Genomic DNA, 23057 nt, shown 5'->3' with positions numbered 1-23057 from the left:
CAGGAATTTATTATTATTAACAAATCTATATCTATAAATATACTTATTTAGTTATGTTATACACTTATAAATTATAATCTTGCTGTTAATATAAAAGTTTGTGAATTTGTGTATGTGTTTGTTACTCAGTCATGTCAAAACAGCTGAAGGGTTCGGGATGAAATTTGGAAAAAAGTAGACTTTATTTTGGAATAACGCACAGGCTACTTGTTATCCCACGGGAACGCGGGCGAAGCCGCTTCTAGCAGTTAGAAGGCTTTAAAAATAAAACATTATGCTACGATCAATAGTGAATCCGCGCAGGAGTAGCTCGTAAATAAATAAATACAAAAACAAACCGCCATTGGTCAGGTAATCGTAAATTTCAAATGTGTGCAACTATGCAATGTGCATGTTCATACAATTTATGACATTCGTCATTCAGGTCACCACACCATTATTATCGCATTACTTAAATACGTACGTACAGTACATTTGTCAACTCACACGAGGTTTTCCAACTAATACGACTAGTACTAAGAAACATTAAAGTGGATACTAAGAAATATTTTTGCGATCGCGTAAACTTTGTAGTCACATAATTAACATACGTTGTAAGTACACATGATGTTTTGTGTGTGTTTGTCAAATATGCAATTTTTTGCTCTTGGATGACAATAATGATCAGTTAACTTACCTGGAGAAATCCTTGTCAGTTTGCAGGGCTTCCTCACCATGCCCGAGACGTAGCAGATGCCTTTCATCCACATCTAACTCTGCTACTTTCTCAAAGAGCTGATTTAGAGCTTGATTACTGTGGGTAACCACCAGGTTTCGTTGCCATGGGAAATTGTGATACAGGTTTGATATTATTTGTACAGCCACGTCCGTCTTACCTGTTAGATTAAAATGTTGTGTAGAGGTAAATTGTTTAAGAAAGACAAGGTGTGAACACTTAGCACGTGTCAGGTTAACAAAGATAAAACAGGAAAATTTGTATTATGCTTTATGACAGCAAATTAATTTTACTAATAACATAAATGCGAATGTTTGTGAGTTTGTGTGTTTGTATGTATGTTTGTTACTCAATCACGTCAAAATGGCTGAAGGGCTCAGGATGAAATTTGGAACAGGGGTAGATTATGGTCTGGAATAACACATTGAACACGTTTTATTCCACGTGACTGAGGGCGAAGTCATTGGTAGAAGCGAGTATTACATAAAACAGGTGGAGATAAAGAAAGAAGGTACACATGTATGAGTAATTGAGAAAAGTAAATAATATTATGTCATCTAGTTGTGTACACGCGCTACTAAATGAAGGTTATTTTTACTTATAATTTTGAACTTACCTGTCCCCGGTGGACCTACAACCAAGGTCAATCCAGGTTGCATTCCAGACCGGATAGCTTCAACTTGGGTAGGCGTGAAAGGTATAGTATTTCTGAAATAAAACCCGTTATAAATAGCCAGTTAACAGCAGACACGTTTACGGTTTTACCATATTGATATGCAATAAACGGTTCATTGATAAGTTTATCGTACTACTATGCCAAACGGTATTAACGGTTTTCTTTGTACTCTACAAATAAAAAATGAGTAGGTACCTATTTATAACCAAGGACAGAACTCAAGTTTGATTTCGTTAATATTTTTTTTGTTTGCCAAAGGCTGTCACACCATTTATATTCATATTTTACTTCTCATCTATCTAGATGGCTTGATCACCAATTATCTTCAATATTACTTACTTTTTAGGTTCATTGCATAGGTAGGGTCCTCTCTTAGGCTGGACGTGAGGTTCCACAAGGATCACCTTCCGAGGTTCGTCCTCGTCCATAGGTTCACCACCATTCTGCTGTTTCTGGAGAACATTCTCGAACGTTACTCTGTCAAAAATTATGTTCATTAAACGATAAATAACTTTGATATGAGGATATCAAAGATCAGATGTGATGTTATTGTGATGGTATCCTATTTACACAATTATAGAAAACATAAAAGGTAACGTAAGTATATTAAGGTCATATCATTTGAGATCGCTTTTAAAGTTTATGCAAGGACGCGAAAGAACACATCATACTGGCTATATCTACTAGCTAAAAGTAGCATTGTCACGTTATAATTTTTTTGATCTCCAGAAATAGATGACACAGTATTTTTTGCACTTACTTAAATGGTCTGACTAATTTTCTAGGGTCATCTGTCTGCACTTTTATCTCGTAGCCGGGGAAACTGTTTCGAAGATGTTCCATGTCTAAAAATGTATCGTTAAAATCCAGTGTCGGTATCTCGTTGGGCATTCTGGAAAAAATGACAAGTACTCTTTAGCATTAAAGTATGTTAAGTCGTTTTGATGTTCCGCCAATTCTCCATTTGTAACACTAGTTTTTGTATACCTAAGTCGGTTAGTTATAAAAACCAGATAATGAAATTTTGTCAGTCATAAGGATGACGGTTAGACGGTTAGGTTAGGCCAATGAGTTTTTGCCAAGGCATCTTACACGGATGATTCTAGGAAGTTTGTATAGTATCTCTTTAAAAGACCATAACATGGTGTCTAATAACTTTACCTGGTATAATGAGCTTGTCCTGGGTCCCCATAACCTAGAACGATATCATGGAGCCACTCGGGCACAACGCACTCTGTGTTCATCAGCTCTCGTATCGTCTCCAGCACGGCCTTGAAGTTGTTCTCTTTAGGTTTGCGTCTCATTACTATATTGAAAGTTTCGTATACATCCTGTATGGAAGATAATAACATCACAAATTATGGGCTCGGGCTGTTCCCCAGTGTATATTTACAGATAGCCAGTATCAAATGTAATGTGATATGTAGCCATAAATCGGACAAATACCTTTCTACTAATCAGAACTTTCAAATACCTACAAACATTTCCATATGCTTGACACAGTTACAGTGACTCATAACGTAACTGGTGAAAATGTGATTAAAAAGGTGCACCGCACAAGACACTGTGAATGTAATTGTTTTACATATTTAGTTCAATGAGGAAAGCAAGAAACATTTTTCCGCAGTACGTGACTTTGAATCAAATTCGCTGTATGCTTTCAAAACATTCTATTTCAAGAAACCTAAACAACGACTGGTTGATGGAACGGTGGATAAAAATGATAAAAATCGGTTAACTACAGACAGGACTTGTGCACTCATGTGAAAGATTAGTTTATTGTACTAATCATCCTATTTTTGGAGTCTAATCTCTAAATCATTTACTATTCTACACTATCTACATATATATACTTTCCTTACGGCTTCTTTTCAGTTTTAATTTTGCATAAAGAGGATATTTCATTAAGAAAGTAAGTTGACGTACCTCATTGCCTTTACTGGCATGGTCAAGATCAAGCCTGTACTGGTTAGGGTCGAGTAGCAATCGGAATGTTCTGGAATTTTGCATAAAGAGGATATTTCATTAAGAAAGTAAGTTGACGTACCTCATTGCCTTTACTGGCATGGTCTAGATCAAGCCTGTACTGGTTAGGGTCGAGTAGCAATCGGAATGTTCTGGAATCTCCTTCGAGCTCAGGCCTGGGCTCGGGTCCCTCCTCAATGACTCTACCAGAGGCATCTACAAGAGAAAAACAGCGCAGGCTTCTTGGGACGAAGCTGCGATGGCCCGAGCCATTAAAGAGGTCACAGAAAAGCGTAAGTCAGTTAAATCTGTGTCAATAAAATACGGTATCCCTCGCACAACGCTGAGAAGGCACCTAAAAACTGGATCTGCCATAAAAAAACTTGGCAGATTTACCACAGTGTTTACACCACAACAGGAAGAAGGCATCTTAGAGTAGTTACAGTGCTTGTTTCATATGGACAACCTTTTTTTTGGCCTCACAAAGGAAGATTTTTTGCAGCTTGTGTTTCAATATGCTGAATCAAACCATATTCCACATCCTTTTAAAAATGAAACGGCTGGACACGGTTTTTATAAGGGGTCCATCATGCGTCATCCTAATTTGACCTTGCGACAACCAGAACCCACATCCATAGCCAGAGCTCGTCCCAAGTATATCGATTATTATAAATTACTTTTATGACTGACTGTGATTAAAATAGGTAAAATGTTGTTGATTTTTTTTATGTGAATTATATGTGTTGATTTTTGATTTTGCATTTTTATTTTGTCAATCACGGTATTTTCCAACAAAAAACAATTCATTGCTTGAAAACTTTTGGGGTGGCCACGTTGCCCTTACCCCCGTGGCCGCTTTGGGCGACCACTCGGGCAAAGCGGTTTTATGACAAGTTTTCGTAATCTGCAAATCATACGATTATTATTCAACTTACGCAAATTTCAATTGGCCATAACAAAAATTCGATAAATTCTCGACTAGCTAGTATAAAATTCTCTTTAAAAATCTTTCGTTCAATGGCTTTTTTTAAACTCAAAGTTAAGGTGGCCGCTTTGAGCTGACTTCCCCTATACGTACCAATGCCTTGTGTTGGCCGCACAGTGATCAAAAAGCACACATCGTGTTTGCGTAAGCTTTCCCATTCATATTTGATCTCATTTCTAACGCTGAGGGTGACTGTAACGTCAGCCCTTACACATGAGGGTGCTTTTTCTCCAATGTTGGGCTTAGCCACTTCCACTACTGCGAAGCTCGTTATGGGATGCGCCATTCGAGCCCAGCCACCGAAATATACGCTCCCATCTTCAGCACGCCTGCGAATGATTTGTTGTAAGTTACAAAGAAAGTTGCTCAGAAAGAACCTGCATTTTTTACATAGATCTTAAATTACTGGATATACAATACTTACCACGGTGCCAGCCGATATACAGCATCTTCTATATCTTGACGGATTTCATCTGAAAGATATGTTTTGGATTAGTCGTTTTATGCAATGTGCAGGAAACTTCTTAAGAAGTAGCAAGAGGGTAAAATACTCACACGTGCTCTCCAAACGAAACAGGTTGAAGTTTCTCAGCAAATAATCATGTAAAGTAAGGAACTGCAGATTCAGTTTGGGTAAAGCAAGACAATTTTCCCCACTATAGATTTCTGTCGGGACTACATTTTCATCCCATATGACTTCCTCTGTAGGGTACAAAGGCATGGTATTCAATTCTTCTAGTTGTGAAATGCGGCGTTCATGTCGTGAGATCTGAAATTATTATTAAGTTATCGAAGATCTTTCATGTTCGAAAGAATGAGGTCTGATAGCAAATGTAGATCCCATCACAAATTATTTGATATCGGAAGTTATAATACTAAGACGAGACCATTCATAAGTTGACATAATCTTTCACCCTCAATTTTATTATAATTCATTATTTCTAACGTAAGGAGCGTATAAAAATCTTGTAATATTTTTCTTTTCTTACCAATAACTCCTTTAAGAACGGTTTGTCTAATCGATGCCAAGGAGCTTCATTTTCTTTTCCTTCAGGTGGTACGAGATTCAAATACGTAGCGATAGCGCGAAGTGCATTTTCACTAAAAATATAACAATTATTGCAGTCAATAAACACAATTATATTCAAATATTATTATGCACTATGAATGTTTTACCTTAAATTACCAAAATGTTTCTGCAATGACTCTCGGGTGTCAACGCTAGCAACATTTGCAAGGGCAAATAAACGCAGATCCGGGAATTTAGAAAATGCTGCTTTCTGAAATAAAAAATGTAAACAATAATTTAACAGGAATAAATTAGTAATAATTTAACTTAGGTACTAAAACTAGCTGTCTCACTCAAAATTCATAGAAACAGTTTGTTTTTTTATCATTGCAAAAATATTTTTTGAATAATTGTGAATGATCATTACTAAAACTTTAATATAAATCTTATAATTATGTATATAGTAATGAAATGATTCATTTATATTTATCTGTATATATAAATGAATCATTGAGTTCTCATAATGTCACAAGGAATTATAAGAACCAATAAAATCTATACATATTATAATAAAACTGTAAAAGTGTTAATTCTGTACATTGAAAATATTAAACAAAAAATAGCAGGGCTGTTATTAGAAAGACACTAAAGCCAAAAATGAGATTTAAAAAGTTTCGTCTGTCTGTATGTTCACGCATCATGTAAAATCTACCGGGCCGATAATGATAAAACTTGGTATAATTATTTATGAAAATCCTGGGCACAACATTGGGTACTTTTTATCTCGAAAGTGTACTGTACAAGTGTACACTAAAAAACAAACTTAATTGTGCGGGTCGATCCCTAAGTAAGTAGTCGTTCCCAAAGATGACAACTGTACCAATCGCAAAAATAAATTTGTCGAATGTTAGGTTACCTTCAACCTGAGCGTACCTTACGCTGTAATTATATTTAGGGACATAATGAGGACGTAAGGGTAAGGTATCGGTATAGTTGTAGGTGTGTGGGTGTGGGTGCGAGTACGGATGCGGGTGCTGGTGTGTGTGTGGGTAGGGGAATCTATTAAACGACTTAAACAATATAAATGTCTGGCACAATTATAGTTTGAAAACTAAAAAAGGAAAACGATATAGAAAACTTGAGTACCTACTGAATCGAGTCAGTACCCTTAGCACGAGTTTGCTTTACGTTTAAAGTAATCGAAACGAGAGCGCTTGGATTGGTTGGTTTATTCGAGCCGGTCAATCATAGCGCCGAACGCGTACCAAGGGTACTATTACAAGGGTACTGTTAGGATGATGTTTGATACAGATCTTAGAAGACAATAAGTCTAAATCTCAAATGCTGGCAGAAGTCACTATTCCACGCGCCGCGGGCAAAAGTTTGTTACACAATAATTTATTCTATTTGCTTATTTTTATACAAATTTTGGCGGATTCGTTATTCTATTTCGTTTTCTAGAGGAAAATAGTTTAAATGCCAAAATCCGAGTTGTTGTTCTCTAGGATATATTTATTTGTGCATATTTTTGGTGATTCAAATTGTCATATTCTGTTGACGATTCAATGAAAAGTTTATGTCTTAAATATTGTTTTACATTTATATATTTTAATACATACCTGAAGTGAAGTTATTCTGGAATAATGTTGTAAAGTCATGTCTCTATCTGTCATAGGATCTCCTGTTTCATCACTTATTTCGAATCTTGCATAAAATTTGAGCATGTTTAAGAGCTGAAACAAACAATACATTTTTCTTAATATGAATATACATACATATATAGGATAGTATGAGGTTTAGAAGTATCGACGAGGGTCGAGTGGTAAATTATCATTATTTCGGGTCATTCAGAATATAACAATAATTGTTGTATCGGAGCTCTCTTTAAATATTCACACATCAACAGCCTATAAGTGGCCACTGCCGACTAAAAGCCGCTTCTCACATGGAGAAGGTTTGAGCATTAAGGCCACCATAGACCTAGCTATAATATTGTATAGGTGATCCTGCATAGTCGAGCGAGGTGACGCATGACACAAAACTACATGTTCATGAATTTTGAGTGTGGGAGGGCTCGACCGGAGTGATACCACGGCCTCACAGAAAACCGACGTGAAACAACGCTTGCGTTGTGTTTCGTTGTGTGAGTGAGCCCAATTCCCCCCTTCCCAATCTTCCCCATCCCCGATTCCCGAACAACAACCCTTAAATTCCTAACTCCCAAAAAGCCGGCAACGCACTTGTAACGCCTCTGGTGTTTCAAGTGTCCATGGGCGGCGGCGATTGCTTACCATCAGGTAATACGTCTGCTCGATTACCGGCATGCTTCATAAAAAAAAATCCGAAAAATTCATGAACATGTAGTTAGTCCACTCTCGGACCCTCGGCCCCCGATAATTTATGTTTAACTAGGGTGTCATCTTTTCCTTTGAGATCCGAGTGTGGATTTTTATTATCAGGAAAATTTTATTTTCCACGCACACACACACAACTTCACGCCTTTTATCCCCGAAGGGGTAGGCAGAGGTGCACTTTACGACACGTAATGCCGCTATACAATGTACACCCACTTTTCACCATTTGTAAGTCCCATGTAATTGGGGGTGAGCCTATTGCTATATACTGGGCACAATTCCACAATTTTCCACTCGGCACCCAAAATACCTACAGTTGCTAAAAAAAAATGTCTACCCCAATTCCATACTATTCATTGAAAATACCCTCCATATAATTTGTATGTGGTGTTACTTCAGTGTAATACCAAGCTACGTGAATATAAGCTTTGCATGAACGGCTGTTAGCAGTGAAGGCCTTCCCCTTAGTCCTCCACAGTAAAATAAAAATATTTGTATGGCCAAATGCTGTCAGAATTCATTATTCTACGCGGATAAACTGGTAGATAAAATAGTTTTTTTTTTACAGCAAAAGTTAGTTATTAAATAAATTAAAAAAACACCTCGTAGTGTCTTTTAAACTTTTGTAGTCGACTGTACCAAAATTTATTTTTTGACTAGGGGACGAATGTGGACGAGGTTTCGTTTGTATGAAAATGCCCCCCCCCCTCCCGGGTGCAGATTGAACTAGGGGACGAGACCAATTAACATTTTTTTTTAGGGCCGAGATTGCCCGGCTTGACGTCTGTCTATACACCGAAGAAAATTATTAATGGAAGAGGTCAGGAAATAACGATATATTTAAGACAGCAGTGCGTGAATGAACATGTTTTCGTTGCCAGTCAGCCACCAGCTGTTGAGTGTGGCGCTAGGGCACGGTGCGGCTGTACGACCGCAAAATATAAAATTTCTTCTTATAACGTTGCGTTTATTTGTAAAGTTTAACTAGTAATTAATATCTACAGTATTTTGTGTATTATGTGGATAGTACAAGTGTGGTAAAATAACAAAATCGAAATGGGGTTAAATTATATTCTAACATTATTCTTCGTTGTCCTAGTTGACTATGTTGTTGCCGAAAGCAAGTGTTGTCCACCAGGACAAGTTCTACTCATGAGAAAGGATGTGTGCTGGGAACCAAAATCTAATGTCACAGAACCAATACCGTTAAAGTGTAAAGTGACGATAAGGTTCATAAAAAATTATTATCTCAATGATAAAGACCAACTGAAACTACACTTAGGAGAAGATTTAGACGATGAAACAGTCGACGCTAACTCGTAAGTGACAACAACATAACTGTTATTATTTATTTAAATAGAACGGTACAAAATCAATAACATTACTATATACTCATATTTATATTTATATTAAATACATAGTTTATAGGTTATGTATGAAATGAATGTACCTTTGATGAAAACATCTAAAGAAATAAGAAATAGAAATATAGATAAAATGATAGGGGGCCTGTGTAAAAATAAATCCTCTTCCCTGACAACAAGACCGTTAATTCACATACCTACTTGTCTGAAGCAAAATAATTTTAATAAAAAAAAAATATTTTTCGCGGGCAAAATGCGTACGCGACAGCAGCAGTTGTCAGACAGCTGGTTACAATTCGTTTACCAATTTAATTCATAAGCGCAGCGTCTAGCGGTTAACATTTTGCATGTAAAAGATTTTATATATGAAATAATAAAGTAAATAATGCATTTTAATTAAAAGTATATTATCGATCGTGCGTTTTTCCAATGTAACGACTCCGAGACGAAATTAAAACTAGTCGTTGTGTCACGACTAATTAATGTACACAAATCAACAAGATCGACCTTAGCATCGACCACGTGGCTGCCATGGTTACGGAATTTATGTTTAACATATTTTTGCACCATTAAACCAGATTTGGTTTGTATTGGTACTAATTTGATTTCATTGTGAATTTGTATGTTGTATTAGGAACCGTGACTGAGGAAAACTACTACTAAAAAAAAAACAAAAAAAGCATTATCTAAAACAAAAAGTTAAAACTAAAAGGTATAAAATGACTATAAGTACTATCTGGTAGGTTAGAAGTCGGTGCCATTAGTTCTAAACAAAATTATTCATCAAAACCTAATATGTAAGTTGTTTACAATTTCGTGACCATTGGACTATGGGCATCGACTGGATTATGGACATTGTAGAACTTGCCCCTCAGTACAGTAATTTATGGATTGGTCAAATCGGATACGCTGCGGCGTGTAACTTATGGCAATACAATTTTTAATGAATTGTACACTTGTACATACTTTTTATTCAGTCCGAGTTATGCAGTTACGAAAATAATTTCAATTTATTTCCAAATTACCAACGATAAAACGCAAATATTTAAGCAATTTACTCTGTAATGTTAAGATATTTTAAAGGATTGATTTAGTTTAATTATGTATGCTTTGTTTTTCTAATTTATCTATTTAAATATAAAAAGTAGTAAAAAGTAAAATAGTAGGGCAGTTAATGCAAAAATGTTCCAAAAGTAGTCAGACTTTTATTGTTTGTTTTTACGATATATATTCTTAATTTGTGTATTTTTACTAGGTATATATACCATAAGTATATACCAAAAGTATACCATTTGACGCAGAAAGATTATGACTTCCTTAAGTTTGTATTTCATACATATTACAAAAAAGAAGGTATCATTTTTGACATTTCAATAAAAGTATTGAATTTGACTAGTAAAAGACAGTAGTAAAAATAATACGATGTATCTATAAAATAATCAAAATTTTTCTCTAACTAAATCAAAAACAAATAACGGGATATATCAATGTAAAATTTTACATGAAAATTAATGATGAATCTATTTATTAGTAATTATATGGGTATCAGGTAAAAAGCATAAAACGGTATCCAGTAAAACTATATAATTATTATGCCTAATGAATTATAAAGTACATTAAAAATGTACAGTAGAATCCGGTTATAACGACTACCAAGGGACCGGTGACATTACGTCGTACTAACCGGAAGTCGTATTAAACGAACAGAAAAAAGTTTTTTTTATATAACAGATATTACAGTTAAATGCCCGTTTAGGTGATGAGCAGATAAAAAAACTCATTTTAATTAAAATAGTTATTTATTAATTATTCAAATTATGTAAGGATGTGTAATGTACGTACATAATGTACCGCTTTCTTATATGGAAGTGTAAATCTATTCTAACAACTTTACATTTAATGCAAATGGTCTGTAATTTTTGTTTATTTCTGGTTTTATTCGCGTTTTATCGCGTCACTTGGATTTACCTACAAATACGTACTGCCATAAAATAAACAGTCAATTTCCAATCAGAGGCGTCGCGCGGGGCGATAGTTGAGATAGCTAATCATTTATTTCATTATTTTCTATGAATTATTTGTAAACACGGCAACGCTCGTCGTTTTGTCGTTGTAACCGGACAATTATGTGTGAAATTCGGTCGTTGTAAGCGGAGTCGTAATAAACGAATGTCTATTAATGCAAGTTTATACTAAAACCAAACAAATGCCTAAACTTTCGTCGCTAAAAACGGTTGGTCGCTATATGCGAAGTCGTACTAAAGGGACTACACTGTATTTATAATCACAATGTAAAATGAAGTTTAACGTAGAATTTTTCTTAGCTATCAGAGATTGAATAGTAAACATCACTTGAGCAGACAAGGTCGAATAAAACAAAGAATGAATTATTATGATAAAGTGTTCAACAGTATGGCACGGTATTGTTCAAGTCCACAAATAGCTAGCTGCATTTGCGAAAATATCACCTCCCGTTATGTATGTTTCACAAAAAAAGTTCAGTAACTGATAACCAGACTACTAAAAACACGCCTCGGTTGCTATTCAAGAAAGAGAAAAAAAAAACACGCCTATGTAGGAAATAAGAAAATATACTCCGTTGAAATTATTATACGTTATACATTCAATTTGGTGACGTATAAAATACGTTAAAATGTATCGTTTATATAAATAATAAAAATACATATCCACCAACCATACACGTGCGTATGCACGTTGCTATGCCAACTCGCGCCATCTATTGAAAATTGGTAGTACCTATCAACTAAGAAGCTGGTGGGCTCTCTCACATCTTTGCTAATCGATAGGTCTAATAATAACACTAGTTTACAAAATTTAACTTTTTATTTATACCCCGAAACAAATGTATGTAAATATGTTAATCTACCTTCCTTAAACCTAAAAGTCTTAGCAGAAATATTTTATCACGTCTTAATTTTTTCCTACAGTAAAATGTTTTTTTTTAACTACCCGACATGGTGACGACATTTATTGTTTATTCGTTCGCTTCAAACGACAGTTATCTTGCTTCGGATTGATTTAAAATGTCTAGTAGAAAGTGCAAACAAAATCCTGATCGTTTTTGTTATGTTTGTGGACAGTTTATATTTTCAAAAAAGAGAAGACCTATTGTATATTCGTTAAAAAATGCATATCTTCATTATTTTGGATTTCCTGTTGCAAATCAAGATAAAAAGTGGGTACCTCACGTGTTTTGCGAAAGCTGTAGAATCAACTTACTCCAGTGGTCATCGGGAGAAAAAGTTTACCTTCCATTTGGTTCACCAATGCTATGGAGAGAACCTAGTAATCATGAAAATGATTGTTACTTTTGTGTTACGAAGACATTGGGATATAATAAAAAAAATAAGGCAATTATTATATATGCCGAAGTTCCGTCTGTTACTAAGCCGATTTTACATTCGAAAGATCTACCACATCCACAATGGAACTTGTTACTACCAGACACAAAAGTTACGTTTTTCAGAAATAGAAGCAAAGTTTACTCAGAATTTTTCCAAAGAGAAGGTGAAATTGTTAACAATTTATTGAAAAAATTTCAGGATATGGGAGTAAACATGTCATTGAAGATTCATTTTCTACACTCTCATCTGAATTTTTTCCTTGAAAACTTAGGAAGTATGAGTGACGAACAGGGTGAACGTTTCCACCAAGATTTAAGGATTTTCGAAGAACGACATCAAGGATTTTGGGATGAAAATATGTTAGGGGATTACTGTTGGTCCATCATAAGAGAAACTGATTCAAATAACTATAAAAAGAAAGCAAAAATTACTCATTTTTAATTTGTTTGGTATTAATTCAAAAAAATTGTATTTCTCTTTAATTTAATAAATATTTTTTAAACCAGACGTGACCGAATTTTTTTATTATTTTTTCTGGGTAGTTCTGCCTAAGTACAAAATAAAATAACAACTTTCAGCTGGGGTATGAAAACCGTGTAAACTAGTGTAATCAATCATCACATGATCAAATGCATAGTTTACAATTCTTATATAAGGGATATACAGACAAGCATTCATTTTTATATACATACATATTGACTTAAAATGTATAATTGCCAATTGTATACCGATAATAATAGCTGGCGTAAATTATGTGTACTGTCATGTGTACAGTAGGTTATTAGCCTATTAACCAACATTTCCAAATTAAAGAAATAACCACACGTATAAGTAACAAAGTATTGAATGATCGTATTAATTGATTTTATTTTATTTACAGGTACTGTTTAGGGAACTATACAACAATAAAAGATGTCAATCTGACTAAAACCAAGGCGGTGGCGATAGTATGCGCTGATGAAGAAGAGGAGATCATTGATGATAGGATTCTCGGCTATACTATGATAATCTCCATTATATTCCTGGTGATGACCATATTTGTTTATAGCTTGCTACCTGAACTTAGGTTAGTACAAAACTTATACGTCAACTCGTGTGGTAAGAAAGTCGAAAGTTGGCCCCTTTTTATTTTACAAAATTTTGCTGTTGTCAACTCGGTCAAACATGAATCTAAAGTATTTATGCATAGTTAGCAACAGAATCGTTTCATGAAATGCAATATACCCATATTTTTATGAAATGTTTTTAATGTTAACTGTGATAAATGCGTTAGTTTCATGTTCAAGGGAGTTGACTATAACAAAATTAAGTAAAATAGGAAGGCGCTGCTAACTCGCGAGTTTCGTAATCACAAGTTGACGGAATAAGTCAAGTTTACGATGTAAAATCATAAGATGGTATACTTAATTATAAACCTAGTTGAGCTCTAAATATTACAACTTACACAATAAAATGCCTTTCTGTCGTAGCGATTTCAAATCTCTAATATTAAGGATATAAAAGATTTACTAAGCTGATAGTTTAGACTTCAAAACAAGAATTGAGGGCTGTTTTACGTAATAAAAACTCGTACTATTTTATTTTTATAATAACTATCGTGAGACATACTAAATTAACTAAAAAGCACGGTTTACTCACGTACATTAATGGAGAAAAGTTGTACAAGTCTCTTCGAGTCAGAAGGACTCGTCAGTTTACTGATAATAGACTACACTGGCAAGGATTACTGTTTTTTAAGAATGTAACTACATATAACGAAAGTTTTGAATTCAAAACCTAAACAAACCTCTACTGATTCGTGTACTAAATAATATCCTTTTTTGCAGAGATGTTCAAGGTAAAAGTATTATAAACTTTTGCATTAGTCTCGCTATTGGCCTAGGAATACTCGTCATTATGAAACTTATGACTTATTATGATATGGGCTGGTGTGCAACCCGAGGTAAATATAATGATGTTATTTTCCTAATTTATATTTTAGTATATATGTTAGGTATCTACCTATATATATTCCCTCATATTATTTACCAGTCATAGTACCTATATGCCTATAAATGCATTTACATATGTTACATATATAGGCACAATGTCATCGAAATGCGATACGGTGCAGTACCTAATAATATATTATTTTTTTTTAGGTTTTCTGGCTTACTTCTTTTTAATTGCTGCGTTTTTCTGGTCGAACGCGATATCAATACAGGTCCTGATAAACACAAGGTCAGAAACTATTATTTTTTTCGACTATTACATTTGTACCTAATTGTCGTGTTACCAAAGCTAAAATACATATTTCTTTCATGTGAATCATATTTTATTCGGAATGATAATCTAATTTTAATACCTAACCTAAGTATACCCAACTTAAGTTTTTACTTTTGTTGTAGACGACCTGCGATATCAATGGACCATGGCTGGAAACACTTTAAGTTTTATATGTTATATGCATGGGGCTGCCCAATAGTCCTGACTGCATGCATGGCAATCGTGAACTTTTATCCGGGTAAACATCAGAAACCTGGAATCGGATTGAATCACTGCTGGTTCTTTAGTAAGTATTATATTGGTATATTTTTTTATCAGTATATTCATCTGTACCGTCTATACAGGTACGCTTAACTACAAATTAAGGGCCTTAAGAACCGATTTTTTATGACGTAGGATGGCAAACAGGCACCCGGGAGACCTGATGGTAATTTGCTAAGCAATCAACACCACCCGTGGGTACTCTTAATAGAGAAGTTATATGTCCGGTGTCGGTCGGTCTTTTATTGTAGAGACTGCAGTACAAATACAATCTTATTAAAATTATTTATGTTTGCAGATAAACATCAACAATGGTACTACATGTACAGCATCATGTTCCTACTCTTGGTGATCAACTTTTGTATTTTCGTCTACACATCGTTTCTAATATGGCGGATACCTGTATCATCCAGTATTAAAAGAGCGGTGAAATACAAGTAAATATTACATTTGTTTCATTATTGCCAACATTTGTATATCCAATGGAGCAAAACAACTATAAAAGCGATGAAAATAGATACTTATAGTACTTACAGCTCTAATAATATCAATAATATAATTATAATTTACCTATTATGTACTTTTTTCCAGGCTCGGGATGACCGTGCAACTTATCGTGCTGATGGGTCTACCTTGGGTTTTCGAAATGATTAGCTCATTAGCACCGAAACACATTATTTGGTTAGTATCTATTTTACAGACTTAAAAAATGAGGAAGTAGGTATAACTCTACTAAATGCAGGTTGAATTAAAAATATACAGGGTGACTTTGAATTCGACGTATTCCTCTCGGGGGTGATAGTACAACTAATTTCCTACAAAATTAGCCCTGAGGTCCTTGGGCGGAAAGTGGCTAGTTTCTGAGATATTCAACATTTTTGGTTTTGGTAAAAAAATCCAGAATTGATTACAAAAACATCAATAAATAAACAGTCGGGTAAAAAATACTGGTTGGATTTTAGAAGTTTTGGTTTTAATCAGTTGCCAATACATCAGTTATCATTTATAAATACTAATAATGGCACAAATATCATTCGTTTTAAAATAGCAAGTAATTTCCTATCAAATTTTGTTTTGTGTCACTAATTTGGTCGATAGAAAACTGGATTTATTTCAAAAATAATATATGACACTAAGCGTACAAACTATTAGAAAAACTTCCTTGGTTTATTAGCTACCCAGAAACATAAAATTATTTACAACATTCTCAAAAATAAATGAATTAATTGATGATAAGTAGAGTGTAAAGAGAAAAGGGCAATTTCACAAACATCTTTATTAGCAAAAATTTGATCGAAGTAACCTTCCCTACGACGAATACATGCCCGAACACACTTCCTTATCTCTATGACGGTCACTCTTGGACTGAATATGCGTCTAATTTCGTCATTATCTTCAAATATGTTTTGGTGAAGAATTTCGATACACGGCCTATTCCGTCTGTATAAACTAGGGACTTTATGTAAAAATCAACCGGTGTTAGGTTCTGGTCATTGTGCATGCCATGTAGTCATGTAGTGGGACCGCCCTGTCAATATAACACTTGGGAACCGAGACATCCTACCATTGCCGCACAGTGGATCGATAGTGCTCTGATCAAACTATCACAATATCCATTATTAGCCCCAAAAAAGTCAACGAAATCTAAAAAAGCAAAACCAACAGGTCCACGGATACGGTTTTGATTCAAATGGGTCGATAGGTATCATTAGTAATGACTTGATTGGGCTCTACTTTTTACCCAATAATTTAAATGGTGAGAAATAAGATTAATTTTTAAGGAATGAGCTAGGATCATTGTTTTAAATTTGAATTTAGAAACAAGATTATGAGTTTATTCGAACACGACGATTGTTTAGTGCACTATCGAACTACTGTACGGCAGTGGTTGGATACATCGGTTTTCAGGCGTTGGATTGACAGGGCGGTCCCACTACATGACTACATGGCATGCACAATGACCAGAACCTAACGCCGGTTGATTTTTACATAAAGTCCCTTGTTTATACAGACGGAATAGGCCGTGTATCGAAATTCTTCACCAAAACATATTTGAAGATAATGACGAAATTAGACGCATATTCAGTCCAAGAGTGACCGTCATAGAGATAAGGAAGCGTGTTCGGGCATGTATTCGTCGTAGGGAAGGTTACTTTGAACAAATTTTTGCAAATAAAGACGTTTGTAAAATTGCCCTTTTCTCTTTACACTCTACTTATCATCAATTAATTCATTTATTTTTGAGAATGTTGTTAATTGGGTAGCTAATAAACTAAGAAAGTTTTTCTAATAGTTTGTACGCTTAGTGTCATATATTTTTTTTTAAATAAACCTAGTTTTCTATTGACCATATCAGTGACACAAAACAAATTTCGATAAGACTTTACTTGCTATTTTAAAACGAATGATATTTCTGCCATTATTAGTATTAATAAATTATAACTGATGTATTGGCAACTAATTAAAACTAAAACTACTAAAATCCAACCAGTATTTTTTTATTTATTGATGTTTTTGTAATCAATTCTGGATTTTTTTACCAAAACCAAAAATGTTGAATATCTCAGAAACTAGCCACTTTCCGCCCAAGGACCTCAGGGCTAATTTTGTAGGAAATTAGTTGTACTATCACCTCCCGAGAGGAATACGTCGAATTCAAAGTCACCCTGTATATAACTTGCGAACGGATATACTGTCGAGGTGGTCATATTTTCATAGTCAGGATTTGATGATGGCATTCCAAGAAATTGAAAGGAACTTTCGAAAATTGTCATCGAACGACCGATGTTATTTTTTTATTGTTAAATAAGCACTACAATATTTTGTACTCCATACCTGGTGTCGATTTGATGATGAAAGACAGGTGAGAGAACTCGAGAATCAACAGCAGTTGCCTTGTGTTTGGCATTGATGATTTCTATTTGTGAGAACTTGGAGGTGAGGTAGGATTGTCATTAGGGAAGTAGTACTTACGATAATCAAGGAAAAAAATATAAGCTGGCATTTAGCAAGTCATATGAAAATACTTCTGAATCCTTTTTTTGAATGTTCATCCGACTTTATTTTATAAATGATGCTTATGAAATGATCATTCTGTTATTGATGCAATTTTCGCTCATTACCATTTATTGTCCTGAGGTGATGTAAAACATAAATTAAGTTGCGGATTAAGAATCGGCATAATTAAGAAATCTAGTCATAATAATTATGAGCTCATAACAATAACGTTTGCGTCCAACTTACCTCATCAAGGTATAATGGACCTATGCATTCATATTCTCTCGGTCTTACGTAAGCATCGAGTAAAAATCATCTACTTCTTTAGGCTATGAGTGGAAAAGTCAATAAAGGAAACACCAGAAGGCACGCGTTTATTTGCGCAAGATAAATGTGTAAATTGTTATCGTGATCTAAATGCACACTTAGTGATGCAGAGCAACTACAATATTTTTCCAAGAAAATTTGATAACAGATGCCGTGGATAAAAAACTGATACTTTAAAGGTGATTATAGACTACAACATTTTCATTTTGAACATTTTTGTGTAATGTAACGTTCTTGTGAATGGTACAATACAGGCAAAAGCTCAGTTTCCAAAGCATTTTAGTTTGTAAAACAAATATAGGACTGAAACATACAATGGAGCGGCTTGTTGTTCTGTTACAAGTAAAGGTTGTAGTCTATACTCACCTTTAAACGAATTATGATCTAAGTAAACAATTCCCTACGTACAGTATGATAGCATCTAAGGAAAATGCGCTACTGATAAGATTAAGCAAGTACACAGTGTCTGGTCAGTTTTCTCATCTTAAATATTACATAATGACTGTACCTAGTTCGCTTAAAATAACAGTTAGTACAACATATTTATATACAGATTTTTTGTATAAATTGGGTACCTACCTTTCTTAATCAAAAATAAATTGTTTCGACGCTTCAATACATTAAAATATAAAACAATAAGCAGACTTAATTGATTTTATGATATACTTAAACTCTCGATATTTTCTAGCCACTTTAGACAAAAAATGTGTGCTATTTGACGCTAAATACATGACGTCACGAGACACATTTTGTTACATTTAAAGAATCGTGACGATTTTGACAGTTTGCAATAAGTATTGAGTAAAGTACTAATTTATTGTCACAGTACATGACTTACGCTGAAACAATTTATTATTACAAGAATTAATAATGACCTATACGATGAAATAAATGAGTAAAATCAAGGAAAATGTAGTAATTGTTTGTTTTATTAATTTTGAAGTGTTTGACAAGTTTATCAATGCCGTGTGACGTAAAGCAAAAGTTAACAATAATATAATGAATGTTAACCACAAATTGTAATAATATTTGATATAATTCAGTCACCAAGCTACTTTATATGGTATATATATTAACATATGTTGGTATGAAAATAAAGATTTATTTAGTACAGAGACTAAAAATTTGATATGTTCAGAGCCGAGCAAAGAAAAGAAATGGTTTCATGACGAAGCTAAATAAAATGTATTTATTTATTTATAATAACAGCTTGTCTCCGTACTGAGTTAATCTTTATTTTCTTACCTGCATACTTTATTTATTTTAGGTATACTGCAAATGTACTCGACTGAGACTATAAAGCCGACGTCAACTTAACGTCTACCTACAACGTGCACATCTGCACATATTTACAAAAAATAAAACTCGTTGTTTCATTATCACGTAAATTATCAATTCATATTAAATATTTTTAAATTGTATCCCCGCAGTTACAATTAGATTCTAAATGTGATGATACGTGAAAACAACTTGAAAAATTCTTTAAAAAATTCTTAGTCTGCTACCATATCTTATTAGTACGTATAATAGTTATTATTTTAAGAAGCCGGTTTTTCTTATTTACTTTTTAGTTTAGAACTAGAATAAGTATACTGACCCGGTATCTATCGGTACCGGTACCTATAACCCACATGGATGCAAAGCAAAATTTTCATCAAAGCCAATTATTCAAGCCAGAACACCAGGTAGCTATTGTTAACCGTCGAGGAGTTCCCTCAGCTATCGTACCACTTCATCATCAGACCCCTAATGATAATCACACTCCATTTAGGTGTAAAGTTAGATTCTAGGCTAAACACCGGGCCATTACTGTAAATCTTCGAGAAGTTCCCCGACTGTCTTTCTCTCTACTGTCTGACTCCATACTTTAACCAAATTGTAGTGGTTTTAAATACTTAATAAAAAATAAACAAACGCACTAGTTGCCCCTACCACATTTAAAAGTTCCTATCGGTTTCCCTGGAATCCCATCATCAGATCTTGACCTGGAGACCATGGGACCACCTGAAAGGTATACCCTATCAAACAAATAAAGAAAATTAACAGATTTGAAACATTTTCAGGACAATATTGGATATCATCAACACGCTACAAGGAATACTAATATTTTTGCTGTTGGTTGTGTTCCGCAAACGAGTAGTGAAAGTGATGTACCAACATGGCTGGCTGGACTGTATATCAAACTTCGTTGAGAAGTACTTGGCAACGAAAGATGACGAAGAAAACGTGGTTCAACACACAGATGTCCCAATGAATGACAGGACAGTCCTATAAAACCTTTTCGGCTCTTAGTCGAAAAGGTAGACTGAGACTAGTCGCATTTCGATCGCTTGGCAAATTAGTATATGAACGTTTATAACGTAGACACGTAGGCTAATTTTTAAAGTGCACTTGACTATAAAAAATATTTGTTAATTTTTGGCGCTCTGCCTGGGCAGCTGGACTGCTGGGCAAGTGCGCAACGTCGCGGGTCGCTTGGTTCGATTCCCACGTGACACGACAAAAAAAATCCTAGTGTAGGTCGACGTTAAAAAAAATGTCACAGTTAATATAGAAATAACAATGTAAACAATAATAAATCATAGCATGACTCAACTTAACATACTCGTACTTATCCTCGGGGACTTCAATGCCAGGATCTTGGCTTGGGATTCCCGGATCACCGATAAGCGGCGTAGGATGGTAGAGGACTGGGCTTTCGAGACAGGCCTAGTCGCCCTGAACTGGGGTCCTGTCTATGTGTATGAAGTATTAAATAAAAAATATCAAAAAGAATTAACGTTACTTATGATCAACGTGCTTGTGTATTGATCGAGAGTGTTCAAAAACGCTTTCTTTGGCACGTATAGAGAAGCCTACAAGGCTTGATTACCTAAGTTAAATTATGTGAGTGCAGTGTTTATTTTTAAATTAATTTTATACAGCTTTTGTACAAATGTAAAATAAGATAATAGGGCAGTAAGTATTTAGGTAGGTACATGATAATAAATCGAAATAAAGGTAATATTTTTTTTAAATTAAAAAAAAAATCATGGATAATTGTAGTACATATATACATATAAGTATAGGAGTAACAGCGCGTTAATAAACTAGTCCAGAATACAACAAAATAGACTGTAATCTGTTTCTGTAATAAACTTCATTAGTATGTAATGAAAACAAGAAACCTGAATTACGTGCAATTATAATAATTGCACGTAATTCAGGTATTGTATTGTAGTACATCTATAATATTGTTGTATATCTACATATAAAAATAAGTCGTGTTTTCCTTTCTGACGCTATAACTCCAGAACGCACGAACCGATTTCCACGGTTTTTCTTTCGTTGGAAAGGTTTCGGGCTTTGTGAGGTTTGAAAGGAAAGAAAATTCAGGAAAAAGTATAGTAGTATCGATACTACGATTATGCGCGCTGACGCGTGTCGCCGGGGTGTCGTCATTATCAATTTTCAGTGATGAGAAACATTACAATTAAAAGAATGTTTTTGCTAGTTTTTTAAACTACATACATATAATAATAATAAGGTATTAATTTATTTAAGTTGTAAATAGTTTAGTTTTTAGTTGCATAAAATTGTAAACATGTATTTGTGTGATTATTTTAATACTGCAAGCGCGATTAATAAAATTTATATAAAAATACCAAGAACTGTAGGTAATAAAATACAGACTTCGTTACATGTGAGGTGTGACTTCCGTAACTGTATAAAAAAAAATGGGCGTAAAATTATACCTACAATTTATTTCTCGTTTAGTATCCTACGGATGTTTAACTTTATTTACTTACTTATCTATAAACTTGCTATTTTCCAGTGACATAAATCATAAATATGACTCATGCACATCGTTCATTATAACAAATGTAATGTTAATGTATTAAAAATATGACCACCGTAATCTGTTTTTTATTTAACCATAACTAAATAATATTATAAATGTAAAAGTCTGTTTGGATGTTTCAACGTTTGTCCGTCAATCACGCTGAAACGAATGAACGGATTTTGATAGGTATACAGACAGGATATGGGATGACTTGGGCGATCGATTTTTATCTACAGCTAGTATAATATTATACAATGTGATAGGGGTGAGACTTCTAACCCGTTAAGGCTGAGTACTACATCTAATTTTATCGACAAAAGTCGGGGGTCGAAGGGGTCGAATCCCCTCCCCTTAAAAATTATGGCTATTTTAATATTTTTTTTACTTTTTTGATATCAAAGGTTGTATGCATCGTAGAAACAAAAAAAAACGACAAACGGTAGCTAATAACCTTGGCTAACTAATTCATTACTTTTTTCATATGTTTGATAATGTTTTGGTGAGAAAAAAAATCATTTGTGATTTATTTTTACCGAAAAAATCACTATTTTTCAATATTTTCAATTAGGGGTTCAACCCCCCATATTATTTTTTTTGTCGATAAAATTAGATGTATTACTCAGCCTTAACGGGTTAGAAGTCCCACGCCTATCACATTGTATAATACAGGTACTTCTATTGTAGCTTAATGTGGATCATATTTGAATGAACCGCGCTCCTCCTCACCTTCCATCTAATATACAATTTTGACAAGACAAGTATGAATTTATTTACGAAAAGAAAGTAAGTATAAGTACTGCTCAGATAAGACATTATAGCACTAAATGATTAAGGAGGAATTAGTAATTAGAAAAAGCGCCTACTGTATTAACTCACACCTATTTCTTTCAAGAAACGTATTGCTATTAATTTCTGTCAGTGAATATTGTTACGATGAGTTAAGACTAATTG

General features: G+C 34.2%; 2 protein-coding genes across 2 annotated transcripts in view; one reads left to right on the top strand and one right to left on the bottom strand.

Moving 5' to 3' along the window:
- LOC118275815 (RNA helicase aquarius) overlaps positions 1 to 23057 on the bottom strand; it is a 78466-nt gene that overhangs the window by 27735 nt on the left and 27674 nt on the right. The window contains exons 7-18 of the mRNA XM_050695417.1: positions 6970 to 7083; positions 5518 to 5621; positions 5331 to 5442; positions 4897 to 5110; positions 4766 to 4814; positions 4397 to 4670; positions 3439 to 3609; positions 2553 to 2722; positions 2152 to 2283; positions 1731 to 1868; positions 1332 to 1423; positions 677 to 875 (exon numbers count right to left, since the gene is read on the bottom strand). Coding sequence (XP_050551374.1) covers positions 677 to 875; positions 1332 to 1423; positions 1731 to 1868; positions 2152 to 2283; positions 2553 to 2722; positions 3439 to 3609; positions 4397 to 4670; positions 4766 to 4814; positions 4897 to 5110; positions 5331 to 5442; positions 5518 to 5621; positions 6970 to 7083 — 1769 coding nt within the window. The remainder of the gene's footprint in view (positions 1 to 676; positions 876 to 1331; positions 1424 to 1730; positions 1869 to 2151; positions 2284 to 2552; positions 2723 to 3438; positions 3610 to 4396; positions 4671 to 4765; positions 4815 to 4896; positions 5111 to 5330; positions 5443 to 5517; positions 5622 to 6969; positions 7084 to 23057) is intronic.
- LOC118275819 (G-protein coupled receptor Mth2) lies at positions 8569 to 22181 on the top strand. The gene is made up of 8 exons (XM_035593908.2): positions 8569 to 9023; positions 13314 to 13499; positions 14260 to 14375; positions 14575 to 14653; positions 14821 to 14984; positions 15258 to 15396; positions 15551 to 15640; positions 20347 to 22181. Exons 1-8 carry the CDS (start codon positions 8761 to 8763, stop codon positions 20555 to 20557), a joined length of 1248 nt encoding a protein of 415 aa, XP_035449801.2. The 5' UTR covers positions 8569 to 8760; the 3' UTR covers positions 20558 to 22181.

The sequence above is a fragment of the Spodoptera frugiperda genome, chromosome 8, assembly GCF_023101765.2.
Source record: "Spodoptera frugiperda isolate SF20-4 chromosome 8, AGI-APGP_CSIRO_Sfru_2.0, whole genome shotgun sequence".
Classification (NCBI taxonomy): Eukaryota; Metazoa; Arthropoda; class Insecta; order Lepidoptera; family Noctuidae; genus Spodoptera; species Spodoptera frugiperda.
This window is presented reverse-complemented; position numbering and strand designations above follow the sequence as displayed.